This window comes from Phragmites australis, chromosome 6 (assembly GCF_958298935.1).
Source record: "Phragmites australis chromosome 6, lpPhrAust1.1, whole genome shotgun sequence".
Lineage (NCBI taxonomy): Eukaryota > Viridiplantae > Streptophyta > Magnoliopsida > Poales > Poaceae > Phragmites > Phragmites australis.
The window spans coordinates 14,826,940-14,852,452 of NC_084926.1; the positions used below are offsets into that span (position 1 = coordinate 14,826,940).

Sequence of the window (25,513 nt, forward strand, 5' to 3'; positions counted from 1 at the left end):
TGTGTCGATTGGCCATTTTTGTGCCGACATGCCTTTTCCTTGCCGATGGGCCATTTTTATGCCGTGTCGGCCCAGGCACGACCCAATATTTGGGCCGAGCTAGGCCGTCCACCATGCCCAGACCCTGAGCCCAACATAGCTCGCATGTCCGTGTCGTGTCGGCCTGACCCAAATTTTCCCGTGTCGTCCCATGCCATGGGCCGTGCCAGATCATCATGCCATGGGCTACTTGGATTTGGCTCGGCCCAAGTCCCAGCTCTACGCACAAATATGCCTTATGGCAAAATGTAAAGAGAAACCGGTAAGTGAGGATGATAGTGACAATGACATTGATGGACTTGAGTTTGATCATTTGAGCAAAAAGGATATGTCCAAAATGATCAAGCTCATGACTGCCATAGAAGGACAGGAGGAAAATCTTGAGATGCAAGACGAATACCTCATAGAAAAAATTGAAGAACTTAAGGCTTAAATGTGAAATATGAAAAACTTCAAGAATCTCATTGTTCTTTATCTAATCTTTATAGGGATCTTAAAGTTAAGCATATTTGTTTGATTGATAAATTAGATATTATGCCTCTAGTGGATTTAGAAATGATATGTCCTAATTGCAATGCTTTATCTAAGGATAAATCAACTATCTCTCCTATTGATTATACTTGTAATTCTAACTCTATTTCTCATATAGCATCTATGGATAAAGAAAATATTAAGCTAAGGGCTCAACTTGAGGAGTTAACGAGCAAGTATGTGAAACTACAAGAAAATCATGATGACGTTTTGTGCACTCATGAAAATCTTAAAGCTTCTCATACCAAGTTAGAAATAACTTATGAGGTAATTCTCACAAAGGTAAAATCATATAAACCTCATATGGATAATAGCACGTATTCTTTGCATAATGTAGATTTAACATGTGCCAATCCTAAAAATTCATCTAATGAAAATTCTATATCCAATGACAAATTATCTATTCCTTATTGCTCTAACAAAATTATCTCCTCTAGTTCTACTTGTGAAACTAACATTGTAGAGGAATTTAAGGAGCTCAAGGATCAAGTCAATTCTTTGAAGAAATATTTGACTTGGTGCTTCAAAGGGAAGACCACTCTTGATGAGATGCTAGTTGACTGAAGGTATCCAAAGGATAAAAGTGGACCTAGATTTAATTTTAATAAGAACAAGACCAGCAAAGCCAAGAAGAACGATCAAAGTCAAAAGAAGACCACCGCAATCATAACTTGCCCTTTGAAGATGAAGAAGAAATCGTTAATCAAAGAACAACAAGATAAGAGATCTATGAAGGAAGAAGCCCCTTCATCATCAAGAGATCAAGGAAATTCTCATCATGATGACAAACATCAAAGGAAGAGACCCCAAGCCATTTCAAGATCATACAAAAGAAGGGGTCAAACAAATGGTCATCAAGGTGATAAGCCTCAAGTGAAGAGGCTAGGTTGAAAAATATACTACATATGCCATAATATGGGACATTTATCTTCATCATGTCCCAAGGTATCAATTCTAAGCTTCAAATCATCAATAACAATTATTTTCTTAGAAATGATAGAATTAGCAATATATTTGCCAAGTTGATTGGTACTCAAAATGGCTTGAAGAAGAAAAAAATCATTTGGGTTACTAAGCCTATTGTGACTAATGTCTTAGGACCTAACAATGTTTGGGATCAAAAATCTCAAAATTGATCAATAGGTGAAATGGAGGGTATTAAATAACTAAGTTACATGAGAATATAATTATTATCTATCCAATGTCACTCTATAAAGTTAATTTCCTATCACAATATTTTAAATTCATATTATTTATCATTTTGTTAGATTTATTACTCTACACAATTTATGTCATCCTCCAGAACCCGGAGGTTCCGAACTCAATCCGAAAGTTTCGGATTCTTATGTTCCAAGCTCTTTGCACATCTAGCTTTCTTGCCGATTAGTATGTGTAGGATACATTACACATTCATTTGTTGATTGTGTGATTTTAGAGCCTTATTTGATCTTATTCATTTTATTGAATTCTATTTCGCTCTTTAGAAAAATTAATAGATTACCACATTATGTGAGAGTATTATGCTTTGTGCATCTTACTTACCCATAAATTATGAATATTTAAGCAATAACATTTATAATTGAAATAATTAAGGATCTAGCACCTATGTGGTATATAAGCTTGTATAAAGGTAAATATCACAAATATTCATTAATTTATCCTTATTTAGGTTTAAATTAAAACTTGAGATTCTTGATAGTTCTTTAATGATCTATTTAATCTCAATTAAAATCATTTTCTCATTCGGATCAAATAAACTATGATTTTTATGTATTTTCTTGTGTAGTTAATTTTGTGAAGAATGTATTTGAAGCATGGTGCTTAGTTTCTAAAACTTCTTCACATGTTTCTTTGAAAGAAAGTTGATCTATAACTTATTGCAATTACCGACTTGTGATGTATCCATATACCATTATTTCTTTACAATTGGTAGTAATACAAGTGGTAATCTTTATTGATCAACTTGTTTTAATTTTTGTTTCTAAGTGATTTCTTTCTTTGTGAAAGATTCCATTTACTCTTATGTTAGAAAATTTTGTTTCTTTAAGAAAATCTTCCTTTTGAAGTTTATAGAAGCTTGTTATCTCAATGCTTGTATATTTTTCAATATAATTATTTGAGATAAGTTTTTGAGCATGTTTGAAACTTATTTATTTCTCTATATGCTCAATCTTCTTGCTTAGTTCATTTATTGAACTTTTTAAGTTATCATATGTTGATCTTTTTGTTTTAAATGTGATTTGGACAACGTTTTAATATTTGTCTCCCATTTGGTATCTTTATTGCTTATATGTCATTTTATCTAAATTATATATTTATTTATTGGATCTTGAAAGTGACGAGTATGCTTGTTTGATTTAAATATTAACATCTATAGCATATTTACTTTCTTTGATCTAACATATGGAGTAAGCCTCTCTCAATAGTTTTTATTGGCTAAAAGGTGCATATAGTTTTTATTGGACTTTTAATTGGTATCTATCTATTGGTATGAACTTCAATGTTATCATTTTCATATTATATCAATATACACACGCTTATTGGAGAGTTTGCTCTATATGATGGGTGTTGCTAACCTCTTAGAACCCAATGAGTTTGATGACCAAATTGTATTTGAATGAGTTTTACGTTACAATGGGGATACATTGAATACTTGGATTAATCATAATGAAGGTCATCAAAAGATTGTTTCAATTGAAATTCATGAAGAAGGTTTTCATCTTTTAATTTGTATTTATAAAGAAGATTCTCTCCTTCAACTTCAATTGAAATCATAAAGAAGGACAATATTAAAGTAAAGCCAAGCAAGGACGAACAATGATCTACTACCTCAATCCAATGTTGTCTCGGTAACTTGTTCTAAATTTATGTAACCTACACAGGATTTAACCTTGCATCATAGCATGAAAATAACATGTGAAAAATTATTTTTCTTGCAAAAACCTTTTTATTGCAAATATGAGTAATCTGAAGCAGTATATTTTTGTGGGAAGTCTATAATCATATTTATGATTCATCCCATCCCAAATATGTAAAAGAATTCATATAAAATACTTGAGTTGCTCTTATATGCAATATTGATGAAAATGGTAAATTCCTTTTGCTTGAGGTTTATAGTTCGCTTTGAATGGTCTTATTGAACATGGAAGCTTATGCGATGTTGACTCTTTGTGATAAATAAAAAATTTATTATAATATCGATAATTTTGCTATATTTAACCTTGATCCTAATCCATAGCACTTGTATTTTGGATATTAATTTTGGACTCATGCTTGACTTACCTTCAATTCAATTTGTTTCTATTGGTATCTTTTTCAATTGATATGCCTTGTAATTTAAATTGGTATCTCTTTTAACTTCATTGGGGTTGCATTAAGTTTTGATTGTTATACCTTGCAAACCCATTTGATCTTTTTTAATTAGTATCTTTTTGAAATCTCATTTTTATATCTCTTTAAACCCCTTTGATCAATTGTATAGCATGATATCCTCACATAATTTATAAATGGATAAGTGCATATGAATTCACTCAAATTATGAGAAATGCACATATCATGGAGAGATCATACTATATGTGGTCATACATTAGCGTTCGATGATTCCTTTTGTAGGATATGACTAATGTGTTTCGGAGAGAATTTCCTTTTGACAAATTGAAAGATTTTTGGGGGAGAATTCGTATCTTTTTAGCAAGTCCTCCAAAATTCTTAACATGTTGACATCAATTGGGGAAGAATTTGTTTCGATGATTTTATTTTAGCATTGATGTCAATTGCGGAAGAATTTATATATAGATATTATATTTGTAATTGGGGGAGAATTTGAATGCTATGTCTTTGACAAATGAGGTGAAGGTTTTTGCATGCATGCATTGCATGCTTTTTCTTTGCATGAGTATATTCATTTTGATATATACTTTATCATGCTTGCTCTATATTTATAAAGAAAACTCGATCGAAACTTTGAGATAGATAATATATACAATGATATTCAGGATTCATTCACACAAGCATAGATTGTAGTGAAGTTTATACATATTGATTTTTACTAACATCAAAACCTTTGTGCTGTTTGATGCTAGTAAAACTAGTTTTGGTAACCTCAAATATCTTTGTGATATTTGATGGTTCCAAAACTTATTCTTTGTATACATTCTCCTTTAGATTAGATATATACTTAGAACTCTAAAATTTTCAAATATGATGATCTAATGAGACTATCATCAATTACCAAAATAGGAGAGATTGAAAGTGCATCTAGCCTCTAAATGTGGTTTTGGTAATTAATTAAAGTACCTATGGACTAACAATATTATTGAGAATTGCTAGTAGGTTGTTCCATAGGTGATGCATGTAGAAGAGATATGCATTAAAATGAATGAGCTCTAAGTGATGCTTGGGTGATGCATGGAGGAGAGATATGCATTGAGATAAATGAGTTCTAAGTGATGCTCATGAGAAGTAGAAGAAGCTCAAGAAGATTAACAATAAACGTAAAGACTAAGTCACTTTTGGAGATTAAGTGACTTAAGTTATAAAGTTGTTAATGAAATTTTATGGACTAACTCATGCGTTTTGTGCTTGAGAGTGAGTTAAGGTTAGGATCCATAAGAAGACATGAGTTGAACTGAGATATTCAATATGCTAAGTTGGAATAACAAAAATTGGACTTCATAAATGACAAAGCGAATCCATTGAAGATGTTGTATACAAAGTGACTTTCTATGATAAGACGATGAAAGCAAGCAATACTCAGCTGCGATGGATCATCCTATGGTGAAATACAAGCAAAAGGCTTGGCGTTGAAGGACCAATGCAGCGATGAAGGACGAGTGAAGGTTTTGCGCCAATAGACCGTGTGAGGCCACGAGAAGCTATGGATGATTCGCATCTAGGGGCTCGCCTAAGCGCCTTCCCGAGATCGGACTCGAGGGAAGGTAAGACCGGAACGAGGAATCACATGAAGAATCAAGAAGAGATTGAGTGAAGATTATATGAAAGTTGCTAACCCTCAGGGTTTGAAAGAAAGAAGTGGGACTAGAAGGTATTCAAAAGCTTAAATTAGTTCAAACTAATTTTATATTTGAATTTGAGTATAGGTATACCGCACTATTAGCCAACCAATCCATTTCCAGAATAAAATCTATCCCCTTAGATTCTAAGATGATAAGATTTGCGGGGAATTCCACCCCTTTAATGACAAAGATTATCTTAGAGCATACATGCTTCGATTCCATTTCTCTACCTGGAGAACTGACTATAAACTATTTTTTCATTATGGCTATCGGTAGATTATGCTTTTCTATGAAATAAAGGAATACGTTGCTCCAAAATCGAATAAAACTGTAGTAGGGTGAGAGTTGGCGGGGCACATACCAAATACCACTTCTAGGGCGACCTGGACATCCTCCGCTGCAATGTGGTTGACTCGCCCACTCATGAAGTTCTGACGAGGCTCTTGCTATGGCTGACCTCTGGGGCAGTTCTGCTATTGGTTGTTCATCTAACCCTGCTTTTTCTTGGGACAATTATTGGCAAGGTACTCAAAGTTCCTACAGCTGAAGCATGAGCCAATGTTACTGGATCCCAAGCCAATGCAACCATGTTGTTGCTGGTTCTGGTTCACTAGGCATGGGGCCTGGTAGTTGGAGCGCTGTTGTTGCTGGGGCTGATGCTGCCTTAGCTGACTGAAAGATCCCGAAGTCTGGTTGGGTGTCCTCTGTTGTTGGTTCCAAGCTAATGCTACTGGATCCCAAGCCAATGCGACCATGTTGCTGCTGGTTCTGGTTCACTAGCCATGGGGCCTGGTAGTTGGAGCGCTGTTGTTGTTGGGGCTGATGCTGCCTTAGCTAACTGAAAGATCCCGAAGTCTGGTTGGGTATCCTCGGTTGTTGGTTCTAGCCTGCCTGACGATACACATGTCCTCTGGGTAGTGGGTTGAAGTGGGGACGAGTGTTGCTGCCTAAAGATTGACCATGCATCATCTGCTTGCGTTCCTCTCCTAAATTCTGTTTCTTCTTCTTCAGAATGAATGCTCTATCAACAAACTTTTGGAAGCTTGGGTACTCATTGACTGAGAGGGAATACTAAAGTTCAGAGTTCAACCCTTCTAAGAAACAGTCTTGTTTCTTCTTATCAGTGTCCACATCTCTGGGGCATAGCGGAATAGCTACTTGAATTTGGTAAGGTATTCACGCACTAACATGGGATCTTGCTTCAAGCTAAGAAACTCCTTCCATTTTAGCTTCACTTCCGCTGTTGGTACGTAGTGTTTGTGGAAGTGTCCTTGAATTCTCTCCAGTTGATCTCTTAGGGGTCATCATGGGCTGCAATGTAAACTACCCACCAATCTGAAGCTCGTCTAACCAGCTAGTGAGAAGTGAAGAGGACTCTCTCCCTGCATGTGCACTGAGAAATCTGTAGCTTGCTTTCAATAGTCTTTAGCCAATCATAAGCATCCATTGACTCGAGTGCTTATGCAAAAGTAGGTGGCTTGGTGCTCAAAAAGTCCTTTAGCTTGTTCTGCGGCTGCATTTGCGGTGGCGATGGCGATGCCTGATAAGCTAGGAATGTCTGTTGAAGTCTTGCCACGGCGTGCGCCAGTCCCTGCAGAATATGTGTCTGCGTGGCCATCATCTGCATTGGGTTGACTGGGTTCCAGTTGGTCTGCCTGTTCCATGAGGGAAACACGTTCGGGTGGTCATTGGGGTTGTTGCCTCTAGCGTTGTCCTTGTTGGCGCCAGTGTTGTTCTCATCCCTTGGGTTCACCATCTGATGATTGCAAAGACACGAGATTGGGAAATGAGAACATGGCAAGAATAGATGAAACAAGACAAGAACTCACAAGCTAATATATATTAAAGATAAATACAACTGCGAAAGACAAACTTTCACATTGCATCTACACACACAAAGCAAACCTAACACATAAATTTCACAGCATAGAAAGCAAACATGTCCATTACATCATGAAACAAATGACTCTAAATGACACTAAGCCGCTACTGGGGTAGACCACTAGCTCAGGAACTATCTCCACTCTCAGAAAGGTCATGGGGTGCAACACGTAGAGCGGCGTCTAGGTGGAGCTTCTTGCGGGCGGGAGAGTGGGGCAACTCTGGCTCGGGCCTCTCCTCTAGTCCTCCTCTGAGTCATCAGTCATCATAGCTTGAAGGGTGTGAATCCTCTCCTCTACCTCGGTGAGCCTCAGGTGCACGTCATCTAGCTTGTTAAGGGTTCTATCCAGCTCTTGGGTTAAGGTGTCGATGACGCAAACTTGCTCCACCAGTCTGGCATCACCCTCCCTATTGGTGGCGGCAAAGGTGACCTCCAAGCTTCCGCTCCCACAATGCGGGTAGAAGCTATATTGTGTAGTCTAAATAGTGTTGTGATACTCTACGCAAAGGACTGAAAGTGCCTGGCGAGCTGCATCACAGATCCTAGCTACGAAGGTCTCTCTCGAGGCAAGAGCCGAGTGGATCCTGTGCACCTTGTGACCGTCATCGTTCAGGTGCTTCTCAAAGATGATCACCTCCACCATCCAAGCATAACTGTGATTGCCGATCGAGGTCATGATTCCTTTGTAGATCGGGGCCTCCTAGTAACCTAAACCCTCGAGGGTCGTCCAAAGCTTGCTGTGTTTAGCATTTTCGTACGCGATCCCAATCGTGGACCGTAACTGTTAAGTCGCGAGGGAACTCCCTTGCCTGAAGTCTAGAAGAGTGAAACTCCGTGGGCGGCTGGAACGCCCAAGTAGCCTCTGCGGGAGCTCTAGCAGGAACGAAGCCTCCAACCTACTTGTGGGGTGTTTGCTTCGTGCGAGCTATCTAAAATTTTGAAATAGAGAGAGGGGTCAGTAATCATTTCACAAAGATTTTATAAATAACAGTAGTAAAAAGGAGGGCAGAAATGACACTGTAGAGTAAAAAGATTTTTAGAAATTAGTTTTTGATAGAGATATGTCCTTAATAACAACCATTTCTAGCTAGACTTGCGTCCTATGGTCAACACGGCTCTGATACCACATCTATCATGCCTGATTTTAAAAGGACAAACCAGATGCATTCCACATGTATGCCAGACCAAGTTTCATACATGCGGTGATTTCATAAGTGATAATATAACAGTGTCATTACATAATAATAAGATTCATTACAAAAGGACACGTAGATCTTAAAGAAAACACTAAGATAACTTCCAGCGATATCGGGTCCTCTATCCATCCACAGGGGTTGTCCGGGGGAGCACTAGCCTAGAACATGGTCTTTAGGTCGAAATCTTCCTTCGCCTAAAACTCAGCTCCATCAGCCGAGACGTCTTAGAAATCCTCACCTTCTAAGCAGCATCAAAAGGTTGGGACAAGGCAAGCGTGAGTTCATAGAATACTCAGCAAGTGTGGCAAAACATGACATGAAGGTTTAAGACAAGAAAGGTTCAAGTTCACTGCATTTATGTCATCCTATTCTAGTACTCAAAAAGGACTTAGCAATCCTATTTACTATGTGTGATGATATCAACATTAAAAGAACAGCTCATCGGATTCCATCCGACTGCCAGACTCACCAGATATTCCATATCCAGCTGCAAACTCATCGGGGTGCCACAATCCGACTACCCAAAACCAACCATTCAAGATCCCCACTAATCATAAAAAAGTCCAAACCCGCTCTTGACTGTGAGCACAACTGATCGATCAGTTTTATACTCTATAGAGATTGCACACTTTACCCACGAGTCGTGATTCCCGTTTTGCTTCACACTTCTGAGGTGTAAAGCCCGGGTCTCACTACAAGACCTTTACAAAGTGCCTCCAAATCAATATGCACCTACTAAGATTTCACTGCTAATAGGGATTTCATCCACTACAGAAGTATCTTCTTGTGTCACTCAATCATCCACTGGTACGTACAAAATAAGGAGGGCATCTAATTAATTGGTCAGACTGTACCCATATAAGCCTCGTGGTTGCATTGTTCAGCCGGGTTACAGGCTTCAAGAACTAGTCCTTAGGATCTAAAGCAGGCACTCGCACATTCTCAATGCGCACACAACAACCATACCAACCAAACCAAAGTGTCTAGATCCCTATGATCCATGTTGCTACAAAAGATTACCTAATCCGATTCATGTTGCATAGACTATTAATCAGATTAATACTTAATCCACCCAACTTGACAGCATGACTAAGCATTGCTACCCCTCACACATAGACTAGAACATAAGCGACAAGAATAATCACAGAAAGTACTAATAAATCCCAAACATGGGATTCATATTGCTAAGCATGCATCTAGAAAGTAAAAGATACACTTCTCTACAATAGGATCAATGTGATCAAGGACACTTGCCTTCATTAATGGGTTACTTAAACTCTTCAAAAGTCTGGTCCTGCAGGTTCACGAACTGCTCGTCTCCTATTGCAATCGTGCACACCGAAAATAAGCAAGCATAAACATCTAAGAATAGTACATCAAATAGTAGCAAAACACTATAAAAAGCCTACTAACGGAGAGTAATCGCTGCTACGATCGCGTGAGCGTAAGAATCACCTAAAACGGAGCTATAATGAAAAAGTTATGAGGGTTTGAAACTTTAGGGGCCTTTCTGTAAAAGAATATGGCTATTTAGTAAAAATGGAAAGCTCTAGGGGCTTATTTGTAGAATTTTAAGGATATATTTGTAATTATATAAAAGTTTAAAGTAAACTAACAGTGCTGACATGGGCATTTTTGTGAAACCAGAAAAGTTTAGGGACCTAAATGTAAGATTACCTAATTTCAGAGAGTAATAAGGTTTATTTTTGTATTGAAAAACCTATTTATTATGTAAGCATTATGTCATCGCTGATTGGGCTTGCTGACCAGGCTCGGGTGTGTTGACGTGGCTTGCCACATCAGACAAGGCTGCTGATGTGGTTGCGATACGTGGTGCTGATGTGGCAAGGCTGATTAGGCTACCTCTATTTAAATCTAATCCATTGATCTCAAAATCGATGGCTACGATTTAAAGGGGTGAAGGGGTATCTAAACATCTAATCTTGATCGCATGCGAGGGATCCGACGGCTCAGGGCGATTGGGGAGGGTTTGGCAGCTGACAGCGATACGAAAACGGTGCCGCCGCCGCATGCATGGTCGGAGCATCAGCGGAGAAGCTCAATCCAGCGCTACGAGCTACCAAACACGATGAGAAACAACGTAAGAGAGGAGGGACAGGGGGTCTCACCGAGAGCTTTGAGGCGGTCGGAGGTGGCTCGGTGGTGGCCGGCGACAGTGAGATGGCTGCGGTGAGGTCGAAGCTTGACGGAGGCTCGGTTGCGGTGACGGAGAAGCGAAAATAGGGGTCGGGAAGCTTCCTCGGGGTGTCGAAGTACCGGTCAGTGGGCCTCAGGGCACAATGGAGAAGGCAGGCGATGGTGCGCGGTGGTGAAACTCACCGAAGCTTGGCAGAGGGCGGCTTGCGGTGATGGAACGTCAACAAGGTGCGATAGAGAAGATCCCCAGTGCTCCTGTGAAGCCGACGGTAGGCTTGGAGTCGCCACGGAGAGCTCGGACATGGTGGACGATGTGAGGCGGTGCTCTGCGTGTCGGCAGTGGCGGTGGCGAGGCTATGGGGCTGGGGGAACGGTAGGGCGGCGGGATGCTGTAGAGGCCATTTTATAGCGCGGAGAGAGAGTGAGGCCGTTGCGGAGTCAAAACATGGTGAAACATTCCTGCAAACTCCACCATAACCCTAATCCTACACTATACAAAGTAGGAGCTACTACTACCTATCCTACTAACTACCTTATAAGCTACACTCGGTACCGATCTACCGAATCTCTCACCTCTCCAACGCCAGAGAGGCAGCAGGCGATGAAATCAACACCGAATTTTATCAATCGCCGCTCAATCGCCTTTCTGAAACTGTTGTTGGGGAAAGTTTCTTCTAGCTTCTTAGGGGTTTTGCAGCACGGGCCCTGAATCCGTAACGCCCAATGCAATGGTCAATTCCTTAGCCCGGTGCGCAACGCCCAGCTTGCACGCCAAGAAGAGATATGAGAACCCCGTGCGAGTGTGACGCGCCTCGTCTAGTCACGCCGAACAAATGCTCTCACCGGTAACCGACCAGATTTAGGTGACAAAAGATATCTAACGGGGCCCACCCACCAGTGGCTCGTAAGCAGGCAACGAGTTCCCGACTTGGGCCCAAAGAAGATGGCAGGATTAACCCGCAATTTCTTTTATTGTATACCCCTATCCATAACCTCTGACTGACAGATACGCCCCAAAGGCTCCATCCGCCAGGAAACCGACCGAAGTTTCACCCACTGACGCGTGGGGCCAGGCGTTAAGTGCCCAGCGGCACCTTCCCGGCCTATCCCTTCGCGTGGAAGCAACCGAGGCGTCTGATAAAGAGGGGCTCGGGGGCCCGGAGCCTCGGCCGCATCAGCGCTCTCCCGCGCCACCGCCACCACCGCTGCGGCTCACGGCTACGCAGCTCGCTTCCTCCTCTCTCTCTCTCTCTCTCTCTCTCTCATCTAGGTTTCCCTCGAGCACGCCCGAGGTCGCGCACCACTGACTCCGCAAGGGTTCGGCCCGATCGCCGCTTCGTCCGTCCTCCCGCGGGGGTCCCCTCCCTCCGCCGCGATGTCCGACCGGAGCTCTCCGGCGGCGCCGTCGTTCTTCCCATTTGACCCGCAGCCCGAGGCCTGGGACGTCACCTTCAAGGTGAGGCACTCGACCGAGGCCTTGTGATTTCGTACTGTGGTTTTGTGAGATGTAGGGGATGGGAGTGGCGCGAGGCGCGGGGAACCGACTTAGTCGTTGGGGTCGATCGGTGTCGGGGGAGGTGGAGGGGTTGGGGTTTATGTGTTGAATCGTCGATCGGTCTTGTGTGTTGTGCGGATTTGGGGTTTGATCGATGAAAAGAGGGCTTTTTCTCCAGCTGGAGCGATTGTGGGGGAAGCTAAGGTGTTTCTTAGTGTGTGTTTTTATCAAGTTTTTTTTATATGGTGAATAGATCGTTATGTCGGTGCATCTTAACAGTGAAGATGCTCCTATATTTGTTGAGAGGCCGATGGTGGTGGTGTTTGATAAGGGAATAAGGATGATCTGATTGTTTTTGCGCTTGGGGTAATCTCTTGATGAAATACGCAGCTGCGTGGGTATTGTGTTATATCTGAATCTGACTGTTAGATTGTGTTGTCGACGAGTCCTACTTGTCCTGTTCAGGATAGCAGGGAAGAGAAATCTTTTGGGCAAATTAGTTGTAGTTCTGAAATATTATAGATCGATATTTGCTTACTTTCTGATGCGATAAGATGTCTTGGTTTAGAATTCGGTTAACAATTTGTAGTGCCTTGTAAATCTATAATGTGCAGTTTTCTATGTGGGTTTTTGGTTTTAACGGGGCTTTAGGCGAATAAAGGCTAGATTTTAACATCTTTTAGTACTAAGTAACTAATTCTATCACATCCTGCCTTGCTTAAGTTTGATGCGTTTTGACTGAGAGTCAAATGAAAAAGATGGCCATCGCAAGGGAGTGTTCAATAATGGAGTTGTTTCCAAATAATAAGGATGAATGGCCTTGCACATCGCCCCAGCTTTATGTAGACGTCTGTTGGTCGATATGTTTGATGGGTATGCCGAATAGTTTTTGTCAGTGTAATTTCTGGTCTATTGACTATTGTCCATCGTGTGGTTTGCAGTAAAATACTAAAATATAGTGTATGCCTTCCATTAGACTACTTTGACTACTTTCTATGTTTCCACTATTTCAACTTTGTGAGTTGGCCTTGCTTTCAATACCCCTTAATGGCCTCTGCGTACGTTCCTACACTTGCTATGTTCCTCCGGACTGTTCTTAACTTATGTCCACTTTATGTGTTTTGGAACATGGCGAACAAATGAAGTTCAAAGCTTATGTTTCTAGATGGCTCAGGCTCAAAGGGTCAAACGAGGACCTTTATGTCCCCAACTTATCTATGATTTATGTTGATTCTCACGTTGGCTAAGCCAGCAAATTTAGATGAGTGTTATACCATTCAGAAATCAGAACTTCAATACTTGCGACACTTCATGCTTGCCTTATTGGTATTAGGTAGAAAGTTTGACGGGGCAACTCATTCATTTGATCTGACCAATGCTCTATCTAATCTGAATGCATCTGTAATTTTGCACAGAACTTAAAAACTGCTCTGTAGTGTTGTCTTATTGTGGCTAACGCCTACGGACTTCCTATAGGAGGTTTTTGACCGTTCGGCTTTCCTTATTGTCTTAAAACCATGGTGCATGTGGGGTTTTCACGCTATCATGCTTTCTCTTTTAACATGCTTATAACTTGCTCTATGCTTATGCTGTGCATTTCTATTTTGTGTACTTTAGTGTCCCTTTTGTCACAGTATACTTCCTATAACCATTTTGTTTTGGCCATCTATGATCCCTATCCAGCTTACTTTTACTCTAGTGATATCTTTGTGGCACCTAGTACTACAAAGTGCAGAATATTCATTAAGGCTATCCTATCGTTGTTTTGATGTGATCTTATATCAGTAAGTCATGTGTAATGATGCTAAACATTAGGACTACACAATGCAATTATGTCTGTCTAGGTTAGTGTGCATTTGATTTAACTTATGTTATGACAAAGTAATTAATTTTTTCTTTTTTGATATTTCAGGTCAAATATGGTGACACACTTAAGAGGTTTTATGGCTATGTGAATGGAACAATTCTGGACATAAATTTACCTGCTCTACGGGCGAAGATAGCCAGTGCCTTCAAGTTCGGTCCTGATGCTGACTTCATTCTGACTTACACTGATGAGGATGGTGATGTTGTCATGCTAGATGATGATGACGACTTGCGTGATGCGGCTCTGCATCAGAAATTAAATCCTCTGAGGATTAATGTCCAATTAAAGAGCAGTCACCCGACTGAACAACAAGACACAAATTCTGCACCTGTGAAGCCCACTGCTCAGGATCCACTATCCCAGATAATATCAGCTATTGAAGCTATGAAGCCAATATCTAGTACTTTGAGTTCCCCTGCTCAGGAAGAACGTCTGGCTCAAATGAAATCAGCTGTTGGTGAGGCTATCAAGTCTATCCCGGAGCCAGTTCCTGATGCCCTTGCGAAACTTTCTCATGAAGTACTTGATGCAGTACCACCACCATTAACTGATCTGATAAAACCTTTATTACAATTGATAACACCAAGCAACAGCAGCAATGGACCATCTGTGCATGCTGATGGGTCATCCAGTTCATCCAGCGTGGTCACACAGACACAGATGCCTGCCAAAGCTAAAGATGAGCCCAAAGCTAGGGAAAGTTTTGGTTCACGATCCGTGAATGCACAGAAATCTGAATCATCTGAGGCAAGAGGTCTTAGGAGCGTGTTAGGTGAGGCTGCTGCCCCTGCTCCTGCTCCTAATGCTGGAACTTCTCAAGATCAACAACCATCGCTGTACCCATCTGTTGAGGAGTTGCTGTTCCCCACTAATTCAGTTGACAAATCTGTTTGCAAGGGGAATCAAAGTGAGGGCAAATCTGTCATATCCTCTGCTATGAAACCTGCCCCTCCTGTTCCTACTCTTGCCCCACCTCCACCACCTCCATCCATTTCTGAATGGTTCCAGCCAAGAAGATGCCAACCACATCCATGGCAGTCTGAAGCTAATGCAAAAGCCATTAGTGATTCAAGATGGCGCATTCCAATGTATAAAGTGCCTCACGCACCACCCACACCACCTGCACCGTTGCATCATACACCTCCAGGCTATGGACCTTCTCCACGTTTTCCTTATCCAGGACGCCTCTTGTCTTCTGGGCATCTATATGGTGATCTTAGTAACAACACAGAGAACTCAGCACCACGCAGTCTCCATAGGTGGATTCAGTGTGATGGTTGTGGAGTGCAACCAATTGTTGGTCCACGTTACAAATCTAATGTGTAAGATCTTTAATAAGGGGCAACTTCGTTATTTTCTTGGTTGTATTTGATGTTGTTAGCTCTGACATCTTTCCTCTTTGCTCTACAGGAAAGAAGATTATGATTTGTGTGACTCCTGTTTCCAGCGCATGGGCAATGAGGTGGAGTACACCAAAATAGACAAACCTATTTTACCACACAGGTTATTGAGAGACTCTCATGCGGTGAGTACCTCATTTTGTATGGAGTATACTCTCTTTTGTATGACTAAGTTGCTTGGCAGAATAAGTTACTATTATTATTATTTGTTTCAGTACCGAAAGGTGCACTCCCCACGGTTTCTGATGAAGTCAAAACGGGACAAGCTCGAAAGTCGCTTCATTTTGGATGTAACTGTCCTGGATGGAACACTGATGGCACCTTCTACCCTGTTTACTAAGATTTGGCGCATGCATAACAATGGGTCTACCACATGGCCGCTGGGCACACAGCTTATCTGGGTTGGTGGAGATCAGTTTGCATTGCAGATCTCTGTTCCTTTAGAGGTAGCTAGATATTCATATTGTGACCATATTCCCACTTGCTGTTGTGAATTGTAAGTTTAGGCTGCAAGTTATAGAAACGTAAAGAATTCTCAGTTTTGAGTTTTATATTGTGCAGATTCCAGTGAATGGTTTTCCTGTGGATAAGGAAATTGATATTGCTGTTGATTTTGTGGCACCTGCAAGGCCGGGGAGGTACATATCTTACTGGAGGTTGGCATCGCCTTCTGGTCAGAAATTTGGTCAGCGAGTTTGGGTTCATATCCAGGTTGTTACGCTACCATTGCTTTTCAAGACATAGATGTCTACTCTTGATAGTTAACCTTTCTTATCTGTGAGCTGTAACTGCATCTGTAGGTGGAAGACCCTTCCAACGACAGTAACAGGAATGCTGCTATTAACTTGAATCTGCCTCCAGAAAGCAACAGTACAAACACAATTAATTTAATTGATGTGAACATGGAGGCTGCCGACACAGCCCTTAGTGCACATGCCAAACGCACTAAAGAAGTCCATTTCCATCCATTTGAAGCCTTGGAGCCTAAGAAACCTCAGCCTGCCCCATGCGTTGATCCCTCTGTGTCTGCAGCAGCTCCCGCAAACCCTACTGTTGATGTTCCCATGTCCAGTGCAACTGCTTCTGCTTTTGTGCCTTCTGTTAATGTGCCTATACCTGAAGTTGTTATGCCGGCTGTACCTGCACCTGTTAATGTGCCCATCATGCCTACACCTATGCCTGTAAATGTGCCTGCATCAGCCCCTGTTTCTGCATCTGCAGGCGCAGATGCAGTGGCACCTGAGCCTTTTGACATAGATGGTCATAATGAGGAGAAGCTGCTGAGGGAGCTGGAGGAAATGGGCTTCAGACAGATCGATCTGAACAAGGAAATACTTAGGCAGAATAATTACAACATGGAGCAGTCTGTTGATGATCTGTGTGGCGCCAACGAATGGGATCCACTCCTCGCAGAGCTGGAGGAGATGGTAAGATACATGCCATATTCTGTGTAGTTCTCACACTGTCACACAGCCACCGCTACAATCTGTTGAACTTGGCGATCATCTTTTTCAGGGCTTTGATGATACTGAGATGAACAAGGAGCTTCTCGCGAAGAATGGGGGAAGCATCAAGCGAGCTGTGATGGACCTCATCGCCAGGGAGAAGAAGGACAAGTGAAGATTGTGTGCTGGTGAGCACATAGTTATCTAGATCTAAGTATATATCCGTAAAGTTATCTAGATCTAAGTATATATCCGTAAATAATGAGACAGCTGTACCGCTGTGGGGCTGCTCTAGAATGTCTCAGAGCTTACTTATGAACTGCTGGTGTGATGCAACCTCTGTTATATTTGTCACGTGTGGTGCTTCTGGTGTCGTTGAACCCTAGCAAGTATGTGCACGTGTGCGCTTCAGAAAAAGCAGTACCTTGACAGGTGAACTGCGTGTGTAACTATCTGTAATATGCGATCTTATTATGATCTGTGGACCTATGTTTGCATATATTCAGTGTTTGCGCTCCTGCTCCTGCAGTCCGGTCTGATCTGTTGCTGTGTCTTGTTCTACTTGAGTTGCATTGCATGCCTATTACCTGTACATTGGTTCGCTCTGATGTGAACGAGACGTGCTGCTGCTATGAGATTTGTTCGTTCAGCCAGCATCTCTGTGGGACGATGCTCAGGTCGAGCGTGTGTTCTCGGAGCAGTTCATTGTACATTTGACATATGCAGACGTCTAGAAGTCGTCTGTTGAGCATTTCATTGTACATTTGTACTAGAATTCGTAGTCCGGCAATCGTTTGCTTAGGTATTGTTTGGTCAGTATATTAGGGTGTGACGGAGTGGATTTATCTTATTTTTAGTTGTTTGATCGGAGTACGGTGGGATGAGATGGTTTTGAATCAAAGAATATTTTTTAAAAATTCAGGACAGATCTATTCTAAGAAGGCTGAATGTAGCCGTCCCACTCAGGATGGGTTGCTGACGGTGGAACTGAAATCTAAAATAGACTCGTTCCATCCCACCCACCAAACAAATATCTGATTCCGAATCATCTCATCTCTAGATATATGAATAGAATATCTCAATTTCACCTCACTCTCTAACTAAACACTACCTTAATCTGAATGTGCATGTTCGGGGCAACAAGCGTCGAGCCGTTCTGAACCCTGAGCCATTTTTGTGCTCCTCTTGGCTAGCATATTCTATGCTTGTTAGGGTGTTGTTTGGATGCAAGCCGGTGCTCGTCAAAAAAAAAAAAAAAAGATCTTGACCCTGTCCCGCACAGTATTTGGATGGAAGCAAGATGGCCCATTTTTGACGGGACAAGCACGAGCCAAAACCTAACAAGGTCTTAAATCACATTTCAACCAGTGACAACCAACAAACAATCTAATAAGGATCCATCTCATTTTTACTCCTCTTGCCTCCTCCTCTTCTTCTTTTCTCCTACGAAAAATGGAGAAGAAAAGCTAAGAGGGCATAGCGCAGAGCAATAGGGGAGTTCGAGCCCTGCTGCACCGTTGAATCCACCCCTGATTCTAGCTAAGCAAGTGTAAGACCAAATCGGAATCAAATGGTAGTAGTTACAATTTTCGGAGAGACATTAACAACAACTTTTTTAAGAAGAAAAAGACTAACAACGACAACCAATAAACGAAGAAGGCTTCCAAACGAGCCTATGGACGCGCGCTCCTCCGCCTTCAAAGCTGCTGCTCCAGGAAGGCGTCCTCCTCCGCCACCTTGTCCTGCCCAACGACCTTCCCCGTGACGTCCGACACCCAAGTGCTCAGCGACGACACGCTCCGCGTCAGCCACTCCCTGGGCGTCGACGCCTTCGGGCTCTCCGCCGCGGTGGCCGCGCTCACACGCCGCTCCTCCTCGGCGACCGCCTCGGCCCACCGCCTCGCCATGAACTCCTTCACGGCGCCGACGCCCTTGGAGACCACCTCCACGGGCGGCACGGCGAGCGGGTTCTGGTCGAGGCGGAGCCGCTCCAGCCTGCCGAGCCGGCCGAAGCAGTCCGGCAGTGCGCGGATCTGGTTATTGCTGAGGTCAAGCTCGAGGAGGCCGGCCAAGTCGCCGAACGAGGGCGGCAGGTCCCGCATGTCGCTGAAGTTGCTGCTCAGGTCCAGCGTCTCGAGCGCGGACAGACGGCCGATCGCGGCTGGCAGGCCGTGGAGCTCGTTGAAGTGCGCGTCAAGCAGACGCAGCGACTGCATCTCGCAGACGGACGACGGCAGCGACCGCAGCTTGTTGAGGTGCACGCGCAGCACCCGCAGCTTCACCAGCTCGTGCCCGATGCCCGTCGGGAGATACGCCAGGGCGTTGTAGCTCGCGTCCAGTTCCTCCAGCGACCTGGCAATGTGAGTTTCTTGTTCGATAGGCAATCGGGAAACCAACATTGCCAGGAGGATAATCATGGAGAGATGGTCGGTTGGTTAATTACCTGCATTTCGAGATGCTGTCGGGCAGAGCCCTCAGCCGGTTGCCGGAGACGTCGAGGATTTTGAGGTTGGAGAGGAGGCCGATGGAGTCAGGGAGAGAAACCAACGCGTTGGAAGCGAGGCGGAGTTCTTCCAGGTGTTCGAGCCCGCCAATAGCATCGGGGACCACCTGCAAAACCAACCAAAAATATAAGCGAAGCAGAGCACATAAAGTGGTACCTAAATGTGTAGCCTACCTAACCATGTTGAGCAAAATAAACTAGGCGAAGAATATAGGCGAATCGAGGAAGTTTGCATATGAAATTCTCTTAAGAAAAATCATATGATCTAAACAACATGTGTTGGAAATTTTCCTTTAGATAGATGCCTCCATTTTTCCCTCTAATATTTCTCTTGAACGAGATCCTATTTTCTCATATTCCATGCCTCCGTTTGTATGCATAATATTATCTCTTAAAGTATAAGATAATTATCCATATTTTTTCATCAGCTTAGTATTTATAATTCTATATGGTATCAAAGTCGGAGTCTCAAGTTAAAGTCATGATTAATACTATTTTTATGTTTGAGGTCTAAAAGGGCTCCCGTAAAGAAAGTAAATGGAGTATTAAAGTATAAGTAAATTATTTATCTTTTTCTATTAGTTTGGAGTTTTCTTTACAAATTTTTTCTTCTTAACGAAAGATTCGTTCACTTGCTGTGCATCCCTCGTAATCCCTAGTTCCGTCCAACGAAAACTATGCGTAAACAAATCTCGTAACCCAGATGTTAATTGCACGATTGTAATCAGCATTGCATTCCATCGTTCGTCCCTGGGTATAGCAATAACATATACGATCCCAATTCAGGATCACGAAAAGAAGTCCAAACTCCTTGTGCTTAATTAGGACGCACCCCTTAGTAACAAGTAGCTCGATCACCCGAATTCCCGGGATCGGACGACGGTAACTATCTTGAATCGATCGATCGATCTGAATAATTCAGAACATTTCGGAAACAACCACGCAGACAGAGCAATGGCTGGGTGCACGAGGGTGTGCGAATCACTAACCTGGAGCTGGTTGCGGGACACATCGAGTGCGAGGAGGCCGCGGATCCGGCCCATGGGCTCCGGCAGGAGGCGCAGCTGCCGGTCAGCGAGGTCCACCCGCTCCACCACCTTCCCCTCCTCCGCCTCCCTGAGCACCCGCACCACCACCTCGTCCACCGCCTCTGATCCATCCTCCTCCCGCTTACCGTCACCGCTGCCCGCCTCCTGGATGTCCCTCCCGTGCATCGCCATCCGATACACGCGCTCCAGTCTCTCCTCCGCGTCCCGAAGCAGGGCGCCGTACGCCTCGTGCTCCTCCTCCAGCCGCACCACCTCCCTGCTCGCCGCTACTTTCTCCTCTTCGACCACATCGCCCTCTGCCTCCTTCCCCCCAGTAGGTGCCGGGTTGTCACCGGACGCGGTGGCGAGGAGCGCGCGGGAGGCGTCGACGAGCTCGTGGTCGGGCCGGGGGCCTAGGAGCCGGATCGCGTCGCGCGCCGAGGCGACGTCGGCCACGGCGCGGGTCATGGCGGAGAGCACGGATGGGTGGCGGAGGCCCGGCATGCGGTCCACCAGGTCGGTCTCCGCGGCGCCCGACGGCGCGCGCGGGGATGGCTGCTCGAGGTCTCGGTCCCGCGAGGAGGAGAGCGCCGGGGACCGCGGCGTCCTCGGCGCGGAGAGCGAGGGGAGGCGGGAGAGCACGTAGGCGAGGATCGGGTGCGACTGCGGCGTCGGATCCATGGCGAGCGGCACGGCGGCGAAATGGCGGTCTCTGATTCGTTCGTTCGTTCTGGGTGGGCGCTGGAGGAATCGGAGGTCGAACGGACGGGAGGGAGACGAGAGCAGAAGAGAGGAGGATTGGTGACCGAACACCGAGAAGAATTTATAGGCGCGGGCAACGAACGGGGCGCCTGTTGCGGCTCGAGGATTGCGATGGGCCGTCCAATTCGCACGAGACGGCGGCGGTCGGCCATTTTCTTTTTTCAGATTTAGCAATTTTAGGCCTTTGTTTGAAAAAATAGTAATTATATCTGTCGTGCTTCTCGTAGACAACATGTTTAAAAAATAAATATATCGTATTTCTAACTAGCGACATGTTAAAAATAAATAAAGATACAACGTTCTATTATTCTTAAAGTTTAAAACTCTATGTAAATAATTCTGAGATCTTTTTTTCTCATTGTACAAATAAGTTTTTAAGTTGAAATTTTTGTGAGAGATAGATGAAAGTATCTTCTACGCCATAATATTTTTTTCTAAAATTTGTATGACTATTTACCTAATGTTTTGAATTTAAGGACAATAGAATGTTATATTTTTATTTTTTAACTCGTCGCTCGTTAGGAGGATGATCTGTTTATTTGTTTAAACATGTCTGTTGGAAGGCAGAGGCGATATACACTCATTTATGCTTATTATTTCATATAGACATCTAAAATTGCTAAGTTTTAAATTTAAAAATATGAAAATAAAATAAATTTGTGGCCGGCGGCATCATTGGTCGAAAACCCACTTTAGCCTAAGGACTAGAAAATGGTGCGCCGTTGACGCACTATTGTGCCTGTTGTTGGATTATTCATGATCAAAGGAAACTGATTCATATATTTGTTATAATATATACATAAAGAAATTGATACGAAACATAGTTAAAAATAGAGATGTATCGTGAACTATATACATAAAAAGGTCGGGATGGATGAACTATATATACATCAAAATACAAACAGGTTTTGTTTAGCCTTATATCATGCAGGTTCAACATGTTATATGACAAAAAGTTAAGATGAGGGAACTCTATACATCAAAATGTTAACCGCCCTCCAGGTACTATGTTTTGCAGTACCTCTTCATGCATGATTAGGATATTGTGCACCTAAAGGTGGGGATGAGTGATTAGCATGTTGAGCACAAAAAGTTAGGAAGGAAAAACTGTATACTTGAAAATGTTAACTGATCTTGTTTGCCACAATGTTCTCGTGCAAGTCCAACATGATATGTAACAAAACACTGAGACTATAGCCTTAATTAGGATCAGAAAAATATATTTCATTTAAGAGCTATTCGTTAATCATGTTATGTATAAGTAGGAAAGAACTGATATTACTAGCTAACCTTATACAAGTTGAGACATTCTAATTTGTATGCTGTTATATAGATGAGCTTAGGGCTTATACATGTTATAAAATATATAGATGATTAAGAGCTATTTGTTAATCATATTCTGTATAAATAGAAAAGAACTAGCTAACCTCGTGTAAGTTGAGACATTCTAATTTGTATGATGTTATACACATCGGTGTTTTCGAGATACTTTTGCTATGTGCAGGTGAGCGGCGTGATCGTAGGCTGCGATGCGATCATGGGCCTGTAATTTGCGATGATATGATCTTTTTATTGAGATAGCTGTAGTGTTATGGATAAATTATTACCACTGAACTGTTGTTGCAGTTTAAGAGCTACTCGGTCAATAAAATTGTGCCACGTCGTAACTGTTGTTCCTGAAAGAGAAAAGGTCCAGAAGTGTAACGAACAATAATCTGTTATCCGACCAGATATACAATAACAGTTGATTTACTGTGGCCCAGGCCCACTGCGCGATCAGTCGGCGTCAGCACAACCATTTCCCTGACCTTCAGGGGATTTCCCACGACCAGCTCTTGTCGGTCGCGGGGCAGTACTCGTCTGGCCAGTCGAACCTCATTTAATGTCGTTAATAATGTCATTTTTCCTTCCCCAGATGATTCACTCCGGCTGAGGCGGTATGACCGGCGCAGGATTACCGTGTCCCGTCTAGCAACATAAAACCTGGTATGGATGTTACATATGATGATAAATATTACATGCGACTTAGAGTTTTTTTTTATCGTAGCGTGAATAGACACTAACTATACAGAGATGACGATAACAAATATTGACATATATGGTATGGCTAAAGACTAATCTAATAGTGTATCGATACTAAAACTAACATGTCTTATGAAATAAAAATAGCTCAAATTAAAATAGATGCTCTCTATTAAGTATATCAAGAATATTTATCCTGTGAGGTGCAAATCATTTGTAGCAGTGGCTCTGCTCCCGGATGTTACAAATGTATGTCTGAGAAGATATTTGTTTGCTAAAGACTGCGCAATTTGCAATGTGAGAGAATAGCGGGAGAAGTCTCTAGATTGAAACACTCTAGAGAATGTTCTTTTTTCCCTTTTCCCTTTGTCTGTCAGGATTTGCAATGTGAGAGGATAGTGAGAGAAGTCTTAGGTTGAAACACTTCAGAGAACTTTTTTTTCTCTTTCCCTTTTTCTGTCGGTGCAGCAGTGTTGTAGTACTTTTCAATATATCCAACCGTTTATCAGCATTTGGATGGTCATTATTCACCAGACAATCATATCTCTTCCTCCCTAACGGGATTTAGAGATGTAAGATAAGTTAAGGAGGGTTTCTATCTTCTTTATCCCCGAATTTTATTACCTAGAAGCAACAAAATTATAATCTATCTCAACAATTAAAGAACAGAAATACAAATAAAAATAAAAGATACTACACCTACATCCGAGATTAGGAGCACGGTATTTAGGCTTGTTCTTAACCAAAATCTGCCAACTAAACCAATGTAAGTACATTATGATAGACTTGCCTTTTCTTTTCTTTTTTCTTAATTAATCTCACTTGAAGCTCCGCCATCGCCTCTGCAAGTCCTGCCCCCAATCCCAATCCAAGCCGCGGCGGCCGGAGTGGAGATGCTGCAGTTCCCGGCGTTGATGCGGCAGTGGCCGTCGCCGCCGCTGATCCCGGCGTCCACGCTGCTGCCCGTGCCGGCCACATCCCAGGAGGACGAGCTCCTCCTCACCATGGCGGAGTCCGACCTCGAGGACAAGGTGCTGTCTGCGCCCCCTTCTGCCCCCCTCCCCTCCCCTCACTTCCCCTTCGCCCTACGCACGCAAGGGCAAAGGCTAACTGACGCCTTCCTTTCTTTCTCTCGCTCGCCGTTCAGCTGAACGAGATCCGCAAGACCAACAGCAACCTGGTGATCATCGGCAAGCCCACCGGCGACGTCAAGGAGGAGTACGACGCCGAGCCGGAGGACGACGACGCCGACAACGTCGAGGAGTCCGACGGCGACGACTTCGACCAAGAGACCGGCTGACCCGGGCGGGTCCTCCGAGCGCCGCCAGCATCGCCGTTTTGGCTGCCCAGTCTGTATTTCGCGATCCCCGATTCGCTCCTACTGTCACGGTGTGCTGTGTTAACCTACTTTGCTACCGAGTCTTAGGACTTATGAAGATTTGAGGAAGTCCCTTGTTACGGGGACCGTGTGTATGAGATTGGAGTATGAATGCAGAAATTAGTTTCCTGACTCTATGATGCTGTTGCTTATTCGTGCAGTTTTATTGTTTATGCCTAGACTATTAAGTTCTTGGTAAGTTACTTACATTGCTTTGTGTTGCTTTACTGGCTACAATATTTCCTTTGTGAAAATTAGGAAGTCCATGCTTTTGGTTTGCTAAACGGGATACCATGGATTGAAGATGGAGTGATCAATACTATAGAGGTGGCCTAACAACACATGAATATAGTGATATCAGGGGTCAATTAACCTGGACATTCTCGTCGAGGATTCTATATTGTCGCTAGATCATTGACCTGTTAGAAAAAGTTGTACTATGAACTATCTTTTCTTCTCCTGCATAGCTGGATATACCTTCAATTTGCATTGAAGTGCCCGTTAAATTTTAAACTTGACCGAAAAATGGTTTTTATAGTCTTTCATTACTATGACATTTGATATGTATATTTTGAAGCTGGGCCTATCGAATATGTCACTTTTAATATTCGCCCCGTGCTCCTTCTGAAAGCTCAGTGTTCATGTAATTTTTTTTTTATCAAATTGTCATGATCACAGAATTCCATTATTTTTCTAGGGACATTAACACAAGTTGTACAAACAGTATGGCATAGTTGAAATTTCTAACGTTGCTAGTATTTCCTTGCTAATTGTTCTTTGTTTTTAGTATAAT

The 25,513-nt window shown here is 42.9% G+C and overlaps 3 protein-coding genes across 4 annotated transcripts; 2 read left to right on the forward strand and 1 right to left on the reverse strand.

The window, feature by feature from the left end:
* Positions 1-11,975: 11,975 nt before the first annotated feature.
* LOC133921852 (protein JOKA2-like) lies at positions 11,976-17,545 on the forward strand. Of its 2 annotated transcripts, XM_062366906.1 has the most exons (8): positions 11,976-12,276; positions 14,228-15,504; positions 15,593-15,707; positions 15,798-16,028; positions 16,144-16,293; positions 16,383-17,009; positions 17,098-17,225; positions 17,256-17,545. In XM_062366906.1, exons 1-7 carry the CDS (start codon positions 12,196-12,198, stop codon positions 17,200-17,202), a joined length of 2,586 nt encoding a protein of 861 aa, XP_062222890.1. In that variant the 5' UTR covers positions 11,976-12,195; the 3' UTR covers positions 17,203-17,225; positions 17,256-17,545. The 2 variants fall into 2 exon arrangements, with proteins under 2 accessions (XP_062222890.1, XP_062222889.1); XM_062366905.1 differs by having other exon boundaries at positions 17,098-17,545.
* Positions 17,546-18,624: 1,079 nt separating this feature from the next.
* LOC133920491 (plant intracellular Ras-group-related LRR protein 2-like) lies at positions 18,625-21,315 on the reverse strand. Its single transcript, XM_062365107.1, has 3 exons — positions 20,520-21,315; positions 19,471-19,637; positions 18,625-19,379 (listed from the first exon to the last, which is right to left on the reverse strand). Exons 1-3 carry the CDS (start codon positions 21,237-21,239, stop codon positions 18,725-18,727), a joined length of 1,542 nt encoding a protein of 513 aa, XP_062221091.1. The 5' UTR covers positions 21,240-21,315; the 3' UTR covers positions 18,625-18,724.
* A 2,782-nt stretch (positions 21,316-24,097) lies between these two features.
* Positions 24,098-24,855, forward strand: LOC133920492 (uncharacterized). The gene is made up of 2 exons (XM_062365108.1): positions 24,098-24,373; positions 24,490-24,855. Exons 1-2 carry the CDS (start codon positions 24,236-24,238, stop codon positions 24,640-24,642), a joined length of 291 nt encoding a protein of 96 aa, XP_062221092.1. The 5' UTR covers positions 24,098-24,235; the 3' UTR covers positions 24,643-24,855.
* The last annotated feature ends 658 nt before the right edge of the window (positions 24,856-25,513 follow it).